Genomic DNA, 14750 nt, shown 5'->3' with positions numbered 1-14750 from the left:
ACATAATAAATGAACTAGAGGATAGGAACTTTGAAACAATGCAGAGGATAACAAAGAGAAAATAACGTAAAATAACCAAAATGCCTACATGATCTATGGGACTCCATCAAATGTACAAATATTAGAATAACTGGGGTTCCAAAAAGAGATGAGAAGAGACGACAGTAAGCTTATTTAGAGAATAATGGAAAACTTCCCATACCTGGAGAGAGACCTGGACATCCAAGTTCATGAAGCTAAGAGATCACTCTATTATCTCAACACAAAAAGACCTTCTTAAGATACATTATAATAAAACTGTCAAAAATCAAAGAGAAAGAGAAACTCTCAAAAGCACCCTGAGGGAAAACAAGATTGTAACCTACAAAGAAATTCCCATTAGACTATCAGTGGATTTTGTAGCAAAAACTCTAAAGGCAAGAAATGAATGTGGAATAACATATCCAAAGTGTTGAAAGAAAAAAAAAATGCCAGGCAAGAATACTCTATACAACAAATTTATCCTTCAGATATGAAGCAGAAATAAGATATTCTCAGACAAATAAAAGCTGGGGGAGTTCATAACCACTAGACTTGCCATGCAAGAAGTACTAAAAGGAAAAGACACTAATTAGTGACATGAAAACTTACAGAAGTATATAATATACTGGTAAAGATTAAATATACAGATTTAGAAAACTCTAATTCTATAATAGGATGGTATGTTAAACACTTTAGTATAAAGATTAAAGGAAATAGGTATTATAAATATCTATAGCTACTATAAATTTTTAACAAATACACAATATAAAAAGAGGCAAATTATGACATCAAAAGTATAAAAAGGGAATTGATTAGGTGGTTTTTGTATGCAGTCAAAGTTAAGCTGCTATCACCTTAAGTTGGACTATTTTATCTATTAGATGGTTTATGTAAGCTCCATGGTAACTGCAAAGCAAAAGCCTAGAATAGATTCACAAAAGATAAAGGGGAGGAGCACTTGAGTGGCTCAGTCAGTTAAGTGCCGGACTTTGGCTCAGGTCATGATCTCATGGTTCGTGAGTTTGAGCCCCACATCGGGCTCTGTCCTGACAGCTCAGAGCCTGGAGCCTGCTTTGGGTTGTGTGTCTCCCCCTCTCTCTGCCCCTCCCCCACTCACACTCTGTTTCTCTCTCAAAAATAAATAAACATTTTAAAAAATTGAAAAAAAAAGATAAAGGGGAAATGGAGCACACAATCCCAAAATATCACCAATTTTAAAAGGTAGGCAGAAATTCAGGACAATACAGATAAACCTAGAGACTATTATGCTAAATAAAATAAGTCAGACAGAGAAAGACAAATACCATATGATTCTACTTATATGTGGAAACTAAGACACAAAACAAAAACAGAAACAGATCATAAATAATGTTAACTGGGGGTTGCTAGAGGGGAGGGAGCAGGGGGAATAGGTTAAATAGGTGAACTGGACTGAGATACCACCTTACACAGGTCAGAGTGGCTAAAATGAGCAAATCAGAGAACTCCAGATGCTGGTGAGGATGTGGAGAAATGGGCACCCTCCTACACTGTTGGTGGGAATGTAAACTGCTGCAGCCCCTCTGGAAAACAGTGTGGAGATTCCTCAAAAAATTAACAGTAGAACTCCCCTATGACCCAGCAGTAGCACTGCTAGGAATTTAGCCAAGGGATACAGGAGTGCTGATGCATAGGGGCACATGTACCCCAATGTTCATAGCAGCACTCTCAACAATAGCCAAAACATGGAAAGAGCCTAAGTGTCCATCAACGGACAAATGGATCAAGAAGATGTGGTTTATCTATACAATGGAATACTACATGGCAATGAGAAAGAATGAAATCAGGCCACGTGTAGCAACATGGATGGACCTTGAGGGTGTTATGCTGAGCGAAATAAGTCAGGCAGAGAAAATATCATATGTTTGCACGTATAGGAGGATTAGGAGGAACTTAACAGAGGGCCGTGGGGGAGAAGAAGGGGGGAAATAGTGGGGGAGAGGGAGGGAGGCAAACCATGAGAGACTCTTGAATGCTGAGAACAAACTGAGGACTGATGGGTGTGGGGCGGGAGTGGGGAGATGGGCATGGAGGAGGGCACTTGTGGGGATGAGCACCGGGTGTTTTATGGAAACCAACTTGACAATAAACTGTTAAAAATAAATAAATAGGTGAAGTGGCTTAAGAGATGGAAAGTTCCAGCTATAAAATAAATAATTAACATGTATAAAAAGTACAACATAGGGAATACAGTCAATAATATCATAACTTTCTATGGTGACAGATTGTAACTACACTTCTTGTGGTGAGCATTTCATAATGTATATAATTGTTAAATCACTATGTTGTATATCGGGAATGAATACAGGGGTGCCTGGGTGGCTCAGTCGGTTAAGCATCTGACTTCGGCTCAGGTCAGAGCTCACGGTTCGTGGGTTCGAGCCCTGCATCAGGCTCTGTGCTGACAGCTCAGAGCCTGGAGCCTGTTTCAGATTCTGTGTCTCCCTCTCTCTCTGCCCCTCCCTCACTCATGCTCTGTTTCTCTGTCTCAAAAATAAATAAACTATGAAATGAATACAATATGGTGTGTCAACTATTTTTCTTTTCTTTTTTGACAGAGCGAGAGAGGATGCGTGTGTGCAAGTGGGGGAAGGGCAGAGAGAGAGTGAGACAGAGAATCTGAAGCAGTCTCCATGCTATTAGCACAGAGCCCAACGTAGGGCTCAAATCCATGAACTATGAGGTCATGACCTGAGCCAAAATCAAGAGTCAGATACTTCAGATGCTTAAACAACTGAGACACCCAGATGCCCTTCAACTATATTTCAATTAAAAATTACATATATTTGGGGCACCTGGGTGGCTGAGTCAGCTAGGCGCCCGACTTTGGCTCAGGTCATGATCTCATAGTTCGTGGGTTCAAGCTCCTCACCTGGCTCTGTGCTGAACGTTTGCTCAGAGCCTGGAGTCTGCTTCAGATTCTTTGTCTCCTTCTCTCTTTGCCCCTCCTCTGCTTGTGCTCTGTCTCACTCTGTCTCCCAAAAATAAATAAATTTTAAAAAATTACATATATTTTTTGGGATACACACACGTATATATATGTATGCATGTATATACATATGTATGCATGTGTGTATATATATGTATATATATAGTCTGGGGGTAAATAATAAATAAAAGGAAAAAATTCAAAAGTAGGCAAATATGGAAGGAAAAAGGAACAATGAAATTATAAAACAGCCAGAAACCAATGAATAAGATGGAATTATTAAGTTCTTATATTTCAAGAATTAACTGTAGTAAGTTCACCAATCAAAAGGCACAGAGAAGCTGGATGGATAAGAAAACAAACAAACAAACAAACAAAAAACATGATCCAACAATATGCTGCTTACATGAGATTCACTTCAGATTTAAGTACACACATAGGCTTAAAGTACAGAAATGGAAAAAGATATTCCATGCAAGTAGAAACCAAAAGAAAGTGGGGATAGCTATACTTAGACAAAATAAGACTGTACACCAAAAACAGTAAAAAAAAANTAAAAAAAAAAAAAAAAAAAAGAGACAAATACAGTCATTATATAATAATACAGAGGTCAATTCATTAAGAAGATATAACAAGCTTAAATAGATATGTACACTATATCAGAGCACGTAAATAAGATTCTTAATACTAACAGATCTAAAGAGAGAAAGAGATAATAATACAGTAATAGTAGGGGACTTCAATACACTACTTTCAGCAATGGCTAGATCATCCAGACAGAAAATCAACAAGAAAACATTGGACTTAAACCATACAAGTGGTCATAACAGACACTTAGAACATTCTATCCAACAGCAGCAGAATACACATTTTTCTCAAGTGCATAAGGAACATTCTCCAGGATACACCATATGATAGGACATAAAACAAATCTTACCAAATTTAGGAAGACTGAAATCATACCAAGTATCTTTTCCAACCACAGTAGTATGAAAATAGAAATTAACAAGAGGAAAGCTGGAAAATCTATAAATATGTGGAAAGTAAAGAGCACACTCCTGAACAACCAATGGGTTAAAGAAAAAGTCAAAAGGAAAAAAAAAAATCTCTGTAACAAACGAAAATAGAAACACAAGACACCAAAACACATAGGATGCTACAAAAGCAGTTCTGCGAGGGAAGATTACAGTCATAAATATATATGTTAAGAAAACAAAAGACCTCAAATAAACAACCTAACTTTACCTTTCAAAGAGCTAGAAACAGAAGAACAAACTAAGCCCAAAGTTAGTGGAAGGAAGGCAATAAAGTTCAGAGTGGAAGTTAATCAAATAGAAACCAGAAAAATAATAGAAAAGGTCAACAAAATTAATGGCTGTTTTTTTTAAAAGATAAAATCGACAAACCTCTAGCTAGACTAAGAAAAAAAGAAGATTCAAATAAATAAAAACAGAAATAAAAAAGGAGACATTACAACTGATACTACACAAATACGATCATAAAAGTCTTATGAACAATTTTTTGACAATAAACTGGATAACCTAGAAGAAATGGATATATTCCTAGAAACATACAACCTACAAGACAGAATCAGAAAGAAATAGAAATTATGAACATTCCAATAATGAATAAGGAGATTGAATCTGTAACCAAAAACCTCCTAACACAGAAAAACCCAAAACCAGATGGCTTCACTGGTGAATTCTACCAAACACTTAAAGAAAAACCAATCCTTCTCAAGCTCTTCCAAAAAACTGAAGGGGAGGGAATTCTTCCAAACTCCTTTTACAAGGTCAGAATTACCCAGATAAGGACACAACAGGGAAATCAAACCATAGACCAATAACCCTGCTGAACACAGAGGCAAAAATTCTCAAAAAAAAATATCAGCAAATTGAATTCAACCTACATTAAAATAATCATATACCATGACCAACTAGGATTTATCTCTGGCATACAAGAATGGTTCAACATACACAAATCAATACATGTGATATATCACATTAATATAATGAAATATAAAACTTATAATCATCTCAATAGATCCAGAAGAAAACATTTTACAAAATATAACATTATTTCATAATAAAAACACTCAACAAATTGAGTACAGAAGGACATATTTCAGCATAATAAAAGTCATATATGACAAACCCATAGCTAACATCATACTCAACGGTGAAATATTCAAAGTTTTTCCTCCTAAGATCAGGAACAAGACAAAGGTGCTCACTCTCACCAGTATTATTCAGATAGTACTAGAAGTCCTCTGTAGAGCAGGCAAGACAATAAAATAAAAATAGAAAAGGAAGAAGTAAAACTGGCATTATTTGCAGATGATATGATAATATATACAGAAAATCCTAGACTCAACCAAAAAATTGTTAAACTAATCAACAAACTCAGTAGAGCTACAGGATATAAAACATACAGAAATCAGTTAAATATCTACATAGTAACAATAAAATATCCAAAAAAGTTATAATAAGAAAAACTATCCCAATCACAATACCATCAAAAATAGTAAAATACTTACAAATAAATTTAACCAAGGAGGTGAAAGACCTCTGCAATAAAGACTATAAAGACATTGATTAAAAAAAATCAAGAAGACACAAACAAATGTACATATATCCCATGTTCATGGATCAGAAGAACTAATATTGTTAAAATGACCATACTACCCAAAGCCATCTAGAGATTCAATACAGTGTCTTTCAAAATTCCAATGGTATTTTTCACAGAAATAGAGAAACAATCCAAACATTTCTATGGAACCACAAAAGACCCCAAAAGACAAAGCAATCCTGAGAAAGAACAAAGCCAGGGGCATCATACTTCCTGATTTCAAAGTTACAGTAATTAAAACAGTATGTAACTGGCATAAATACAGACACATGAACCAAATGGAACAGAAGAGAGATCTTAGAAATAAACTCCTGCATATAGTTGACTAAGATTTTACAAGGGAGCCAAGAACACTCAGTGGGGAAAAGACAGTCTCTTTAACAAATAGTGCTGGGAAAACTGGATAACCACATGCAGAAAACTGAAACTGGACCCCTGTTTTACACTACCCCTCAAAAAATAATCTGAAATGAATTAAAGACTTAAATTTAAAGACTGAAAGCATTAAACTAGAAGAAAACATAGGGAAGAAGGTATTTGACATTGGTCTTTGCAATGATTTTTTTGGATATGGCACCAAAAGCACAAGCAACAAAAGCAAAATTCAACAAGTAGGACTACATCAACAAAAAGAAAAGGTAACCTACAGAAAGGGAGAAAATAGGAATCCATACAACTGAATAACAACAACAACTACAACAAAACTATTAAAAATGGGCAGAGGAACTGAATAGACACTTTTCCAAAGACATCCAGATGGCCAACAGACACATGAAAAGATGCTCAAATACTCATCATCAGGGGCACAGAAATCAAAACCACAATGAAATTCCACCTCACACCCATCTGAATAGCAATTATCAAGAAGACAAGAAATCACAAGTGCTGGTGAGCATATGAAGAGAAAGAAGCCCCTCTACATTGTTGGGAATGTAACTTTGTTCAGTCACTATGGAAAACAGTACGAAGGTTCCTCAAAAAGTTAAAAATACAACTACCATATGATCTAGCAATTCCACTTCTGGGTATGTATCCAAAGGAAATGAAAACAGGATATTGAAAAGATATCTGAACTCCCATGTTTAATGCAGCATTGTCCACAATAGCCAAGATATGATAGCCAAGTGTCTATCAATAGATAAATGGAAAAAGATGATGAAGTGTATATATGTGTATGTGTGTGACACACACACACACACACACACACACACACACCCCAGAATATTAGTGAGCCATAAAAAGGAATGAAATCCTGCCATTTGTGACAATACGGATGGATCTTGAGGGCACTACGCTTAGTGATATAAGCCAGACAGAGTAAGGCAAAGATTATATATTACTTATACATAACGTAGGAATCTACAAATGCCTAATCTGTAGAAACAGAGAGTAGAATGGAGGTTACCAGGAGCTGGGAGATGGACAAAGTAGGGAGATGTTGTCAAAGGGTACAAACCTGCAACTAGAAGATGAATAAATTCTGGAGATCTAGTATATAGCATACTGAGTACAGTCAACAAAACTGTATTATATATATTTCAATGTTGCTAAGAGGCTAGGTATTAAATGTTCTCATTGCAGAAATGACAATTTATATGATGTGAGAGAGGTGTTAGTCAAAAGCTAAAGTGGCAATCATACTGCATTATTTAAGATGTATTAACATGTACACCTTAAACTCACATGATGCTTATGTAAATTATATCTCAGTAAATAAAAAAAAACAAAGACAAGTGGGGATTTTTTAACCAACAAGCAGAGTGAAGGGGTGGTCAGTAAATGAAAAATTACTGGGAGAAATCAAGGGTAGGCCTAAACTAGCCCTCAAGTATCTTCCTAAAGGCAAGCCAAGGAAGGACTTACACATCAAAGGTAGAGGATGAGGGGCGCCTGGGTGGCTTAGTCGGTTAAGCGTCCGACTTTCGCTTAGGTCATGATCTCGCGGTTCGTGGGTTCGAGCCCCGCGTCGGGCTCTGTGCTGACTGCCAGCTCAGAGCCTGGAGCCTGTTTCAGTCTGTGAGTCCCTCTCTCTCTGACCCTCCCCTGCTCACGCTGTCTCTCTTTCTCCCTCTCCTAGAAATAAATAAAACATTAAAAAAAAATGTTTTAATAAAAAAAAAAAAAACAAAGGTAGAGGATGAGGAACTTGATCACCTATCAAGGGTGATCAGATACCAAGGGTAGGGGATTGACTTAGCAGGATTCTTTGGTGAGACTGGCTCAGGTAGACCTGGGACATAGCCTAAGAATGAGGCCTAGACAAATAGAGGGCTGGGAGGAGATGGTCTAACATTTGATCCAGCAGGGAGTCTTTGTCATGTATGATCTGTATGCCAAAAACTACATTGTCAAAAAAAATTTTAAAAGACCTAAATAAATAGACATCTCATGTTCATGGATCAGCTTAATATTGTTGAATTTGGCATTATTTCCCAAATTGATCTACAGATTCAACACAGTCCCTATGGAAATTACAGATACCTTTTTTTTTTTCTTTTCAGAAACTGCAAAAAATTCTTATGGAAAGGAAAGGCACCCAAAATAGACAAAGCAATCCAGAAAAAGAGGAACAAAGTTGGAAGACTCATAATTCCTGATTTAAAAACTTATTACCAATCTGCAATAATCATGGCAGTGTAATACTAGCATAAAGACAGACATAAAGATAAATGGCACAGAACTAAGAGTACAGAGATAAACTCATACATCTATGGATTAACTGATTTTTGATAAGGGTGCTAAGATCATTCAATACAGAAAGAAAACTCTTTTCAACCAATGTTACTAGGATGACTGGATATATACATTTGAGAGAATTAAGTTGGACCCCTTCCTTACATTATACACAAACATTAACTCAAAAGAGATCATAGCTATAAAATGCTGAGAAGAAAACAGGAGTAAATCTTTGTGACCTTGGCTTAGGCAATGGATTGTTTTTTAGATATGACACCCAAGAGATAAGCAACAAAAGAAAAAAAATAAATTGGGCTTCAACAAATTAAAAACCTTTTGTGCTTTCAATGATCACTACCAAGGATATGAAAAGATAACCCACAGAATGGGAGAAAATATGTGTAAATCATATCTGATAAGGGCCTAGTACCCAGAATATGCAAAGAACTCTTACAGCTCAAGATTAATAAAACAGCACAATTAAAAAATGACAATGGGGGGCACCTGGGTGGCTCAGTCACTTAAATGTCCAACTTTGGCTCAGGTCATGTTCTCGGTTTGTAAATTCGAGCCTTGCATTGGGCTCTGTGCTGACAGCTCGGAGCCTGGAGCATGCTTCCGATTCTGTGTCTCCCTCTCTCTCTGCCCCTCCCCTGCTCGTACTCGCTGGCGCTTGCTGGCACTTGCTCGCTCTGTCTCTTTCTCTCTCTCCCCCTCAAAAATAAACAAATATAATTTTTTTTTTTTTAAAAAGAAACAAATGACAGCAGGGCACACCTGGGTGGCTCGGTCATTTGGGCGTCCGACTCCTGAGGTCGGCTCACATCATGATACCAGGGTCATGAGACAGCCCTGTGTCGGGCTCCATGCTCAGCATGGAGCCTATTTGTGATTTTCTCCCTCTCCCCCTCTGCCCCTCTCCCCTCCCCCACTCTCGCTCTCTCTCAAAGTAAGTAAATAAAAATAAAATAACATATATAAAATTATAATGGACTTTGAATAGAAATTTCTCCAAAGATTTATAAATACAAACAGCCCATAAGCACATGAAAAGATATTCAACATCATTAGTCATCAGGGAAATGCAAATCAAAGCCACAATATGATACCGTTTCACCATACTAGGTTGGTTATAATCAAAAACACAGATAATAAATTTGGGCAAGGATGGGGAGAAATTAGAATGCTTGCACATTGTTGGGAATGAACAATGGATGCAGCCACTTTAGGAAAGTTTGGTCTTACTCAAAATGTTAAACATAGATTTCCAATGTGACCCAGCAATAATACTCCTTAGTATTTCCCCAAGAGAACTTAAAACATAGGCTCACACAAAAACCTGTACACAACTGTTCACAGAAGCGTTACTTATAATAACCAAAAGGTGGAAACCACAGAAAAGTCCATCAACTGGTTTCAATACAATGGATTATAAAATAGCCATAACAAGGAATGAAGTACTGATTCATGCTACGACATGAATGAACCTCAACTTCATTAAGTGAAAGGAACCAAGATACAAAAGGCCACATATTATATGAAATGTCCAGAAGAGGAAAATCGATAGAGACAGGCATTAGATTAATTGTTGCTTAGGTCTGGATGTTGAAGGAGAAAGAGATGTGACTATAAATGGGTACAGGATTTATTTTAGAGGTGATGAAAATGTTCTAAAATTGATTATGGTGATAGCTGCACAATTCCGTGAATATATTATAAACCATTGAATGGTATGCTTTAAATAGGTGAATTGTATGGTGTGTGATTTTTATCTTAATAAAGGTGTTTAAAAAATCAAACTGAGATGATTACAAATGCTTCTGCTAAATTTTAATTGGATATCTCTATAATTCTAAAAATAAATAAGTCATTTAAAAGAAGCTGACTTAAAAGGTTCATTTTCTAGGAAATGTATGTATTTGCAATAAACAAAATTGTAGCAGTTGGCTGCTTCACTTTCAGGAGAAATAAAAACATCAGACAACCAAAAATAGAGGGAAAAGAAATATTAGTAGTTCCTTCCATAGGTTCTCTAGTTTGCATCTAGACATACAACTAAAACTAAAATCAATGGTAGGAAATAACTTCAAATAACCAAGAGACAAAACACATCAAGAATTGCATGTTTCTCCCTTTAATGCTTAACATCACTGATCATCAGAGAAATACAAATCAAAACTACAGTGAGGTATCTCCTCCTATCTGTCAGAATGGCTAAAATTAACAACTCAGGAAACAACAGATGTTGGCAAGGATGTGGAGAAAGGGGAACCCTCTTATGCTGCTAGTGGGAATGCAAACTGGTGCAGTCACTCTGGAAAACGGTGTGGAGGTTCTTCAAACAGTTAAAATAGAGCTTCTCTACCATCCAGCAATTGCACTACTAGGTATTTACCCAAAGGATACAAAAATACTACTTCAAGGGGATACATGCAACCTAATGTTTATAGCAGCATTATCTACTATAGCCAAATTATGGAAGCAGCCCAAGTGTCCATCAACTGACGAATGGATAAAGAAGATGTGATATGTATGTGTGTGTATATATATGTACATTCAATAGGATATTATTCAGCAATCAAAAAGAATGAAACCTTCCATTTGCAATGATGTGGATACAAATAGAGTTATAATGCTAAGTGAAATAAGTCAGAGAAGGACAAATACTATGATTTCACTCATATGTGGAATTTAAGAAACAAAACAAATGAGCAAATGGAAAAAAAAAAAAGAAAATGAGAAGCAAACCAACGAACAGAATCTCAACTATAGAGAACACAGTGATGGTTACCAAAGGCAAGGTGGGGGGGGGATTAATTACATAGTTGATAGAGAATAAGGAGTGTACTTGTGGTGAGCACCAGGTATTGTGAAAGAGTTGAATCACTATACTGTATACCTAAAACTGTTATTACACTGTATATTAACTAACTGGAATGAAAATAAAAATTAAAAAAAAAGTTCTTCCCCTTTGATTATTAATCTCATTCCTGGGAATAGGCACAAAACCATTTATAACAGTGCTATTATTATAACACAAACCTCTAAATCAGTGCTACCTAAGAGTGTCTGCTACTCTTTCAACTATCTCTAAGCACACAGTTCAGTCCAATTAACATATTCTTAACAAAATGTTCTCAGTGAAGGAAGCACAGCACTGACTTACATGCTGGAGCAAGCTCTTTATCTGGTTCTAAAACAGTACTCTGAATAACACTGCTCTAAAGAACCGAAGTGTCCAAAATAAGGACATGATGTGTAACCTATTATATAACCCAATTACATACTATATGAGCAAAAAGTAGATTCATGATAGCTAACAATAATTCAGCTCTTACTATATGCTAGGCACTGTACAAGATGCTTCACATATATTTTCTCCTCTATCTTAACTTTAGGTGTTATCATCTCCTTTTTGCAGATTAGGAAACAAAGCTCAGAGAAGTTAGAAGATTTACCAAAGGCTGACTGGAGGTAGGAAATGAAATCATGACTCAAACTCCAACACATGTAACTACAAATCTTGGTCACTATGTTATACTGCCCAAACAAAACTGAACATAAACTTTTATAATATGCATATATGGATAAAAAACTTAAAAGAAAAAATGGAAATGAATCTTTAGGATGGTGAGACCAAGAATAATCTTTTTAAAAATGTCTCTACAGAGGCAAACCATGAGAGACTCTTGAATGCTGACAAAAACTGAGGACTGATGGATGTGGGGGGGAGGGGGGATGGGCATGGAGGAGGGCACTTTGGGGATGAGCACTGAGTGTTATGTAGAAACTAATTTGACAATAAACTATTTGTAAAAAAAAAAAAATGTCTCTACAGTTTGTATGTGTTCTAATAATAAATGTAAAAGTGACTCAAATAGTAAATCCAAAATTACAAATTGACATTTATGAATTTGACAATCTCAATTAAATATTTTATAAGACAATAATATAATCGGTTTCATTCAATTTTATACAAGTTATTGTCTGAGATATTCTCCTTAGAAAGAGTGAGTCTCAAACTTGAATATGCATTCGAATCTTCTGGAGGGCTTCTGAAAACACAGATTGCTAGGCCCCACTAACAGAGTTTCTGATTCAATAGGTCTGGGGTGGGTCCCCAAAACTTGCATTTCTAACCAGTTCCCAAGGTATGGTGATGCTGCTGGCCCAGGGACATTTTGAGAACCAGTGTTTTTAGAAAAATTAGCATCATCCCAAATCTAAATACAACTGCATAATCAATTAAAAAATAAACTTAATGGGGGCACCTAGGTGGCTCAATTGGTTAAGCATCTGACTTCGGCTCAGGTCATGATCTTGTGGTTCACAGGTTCAAGCCCCGTGTCGGGCTCTGTGCTGACAGCTCAAAGATTCTATGTCTCTCTCTTTCTCTGCCCCTCCCCTGCTTGCATTCTCTCTCAAAAGTAAACAAACATTAAAAAAAATAAACTTGATGAATTTCTCCGGATTATTTTAATGTGCTAAATAGCTTCAGATACATAGTTCATCCTTTGAAGAATAGAAAAGTCAGTTTTTTGGACCAATTCTTTCTATCAAGAGCTACAAACTTTTTAAGGAGGTCAGAGAGTTATACTTTGAGCATCTACTGATAACATCAGCTACCGGGGTATCTCTAGACAAAACTGATTAATTTATTCTTGATTGCTGAACTTTTTTGTTTAAGAGTCTCAGAAATTAGTATTGCTAAGTCAACTAACAAATTAGAATGAATAGTTGTAAGTACTAAGAAAAAACCATTCATATAGCAGACAGTATCATAAGTATGTAATACCCTTTCTTAGCCAATAATTAGCTTTCAACAGTAATAAGGAAATAGTAGTTAAGCCTTTCTAGAATAAATTGATCTCAATCAAGTAATCTATTATCATTCTTGCCCACATACATGTGAATTATGCCATGAAACATACCTATGTTTCTGACCATGATTCCTTTCAGTTCATCCACTTGGGCTTGAGTCTCCACCACTTTGTCTATGCCCTTATTCTCAGAATGATGCTTCTATAAGAAAATAAGATTTAACTTAGCAGACATTATTTACACTAGGAAAACAAAAAGAAGAGGAATGACACTGATGAATGATATTAAAGTACACTGGTATTGGTACAAAGCATACATGCCATTTCATTTAAAAATTGTTATCAGAACTAGGGAAAAATATAGGAAGCACAAAAAAGTGATACTGCAGGGGCACCTGGGTTACTCAGTTGGTTAAGTGTCCAACTTTGACTCAGGTCATGATCTCACAGTCCGTAAGTTCAAGCCCCGCATCAGGCTTTGTGCTGACAGCTCAGAGCCTGGAGTGTGCTTCAGATTCTGTGTCCCTCTCTCTCTGTCCCTCCCTGGCTCGTACTCTGTCTCTCTCTTAAAAATAAATAAACATTAAAAGATTTTTAAATAAAAAATAGTGATACCACATAAGTGTTACAGTATAAAAATATCACCTTATTTTAAATAATATAAAGATATGTGCATTATCATATATCAATACACATTTAAGACCCTTGGGGCAGAAGTATGCAGTTCTATAATCTATGCTCAGATAAGAAAGGAAAAAAGAGGACTGTAGTTGGGGCAGGGAGAACAGGACAAATTGTTCCCTACTTCTTGGGTATAATGAGGTAGGGGCTGGCCGAGCTTCTGGGCATCTGTTCTTGTATCTGTTGAGATCACAGTATACATCCTATTTTCACTGGCTTCTTATAGGATCTAGAACTCTAAGACACTGATAATAGTATCTATATTGAAATCATTATCCATAGCTATCCATGGATTGCTTAATATACAATATTCTGGTCACTTCACCACGCTAAATGCTTCAAAGAGGGAACTATTTAATCCAACCAAAGACTTCATGATGAAGATGCTTTTATTATTCTCTCCATCTGTAGGTAACAATCCTGATACGGATTTGTTTACAGGGTCACTCACAGATCTGGAGCTAATGACAAACTGGCTAAGAAGAAAGTTTTGCTGCCAGCTCACCCTATTTACCTTTGACTGTGCATTGGTATATTTCTGATTGGTGATGTTTTACATGTTTTCACATATATGAATGTTTTCTAGTGGGAAGTATGAAACAAATGAACTGATTGAATAAAGATTTATAACTATTTAAAGGAATTTCATCCCCAGAAGAATGCATATTTATAAGTGCGATACTCAAAAAGAATACTTCAAAAAAAACACTTAAAGGAGAACTGAAAAGGAGAGCATTCAATTATAATAATTCTTTTTTCTCTCATTCACAACACAATCATAGACAGAACATATGTCTTTGCACTCAAATAGTTTCATGGATAAAAGGGAAGCCTTTATAAAGGTCTCAACATCATTAGTCATCAGGGAAATGTAACTTAAAACCACAATGAAATATCACCACACCCCCACCAGGATGACTAAAATTAAAAAGCCAGACTATAGCAAGCACTGGCAA

At 36.1% G+C, this 14750-nt stretch overlaps 1 protein-coding gene across 1 annotated transcript in view; it reads right to left on the bottom strand.

Annotated features, from left to right (window-relative positions):
* VAMP7 (vesicle associated membrane protein 7) overlaps positions 1–14750 on the bottom strand; it is a 58585-nt gene that overhangs the window by 24665 nt on the left and 19170 nt on the right. The window contains exon 5 of the mRNA XM_039223617.1: positions 13225–13315. Within this exon, the coding sequence (XP_039079548.1) occupies positions 13225–13315 (91 nt within the window). The remainder of the gene's footprint in view (positions 1–13224; positions 13316–14750) is intronic.

This window comes from Hyaena hyaena, unplaced genomic scaffold, assembly GCF_003009895.1.
Source record: "Hyaena hyaena isolate Hyena2069 unplaced genomic scaffold, ASM300989v1 scaffold_1388, whole genome shotgun sequence".
NCBI classification, from domain to species: Eukaryota; Metazoa; Chordata; class Mammalia; order Carnivora; family Hyaenidae; genus Hyaena; species Hyaena hyaena.
The sequence above is the reverse complement of the archived record's forward strand: the minus strand, read 5'-3'. Positions and strand labels throughout refer to the sequence as shown.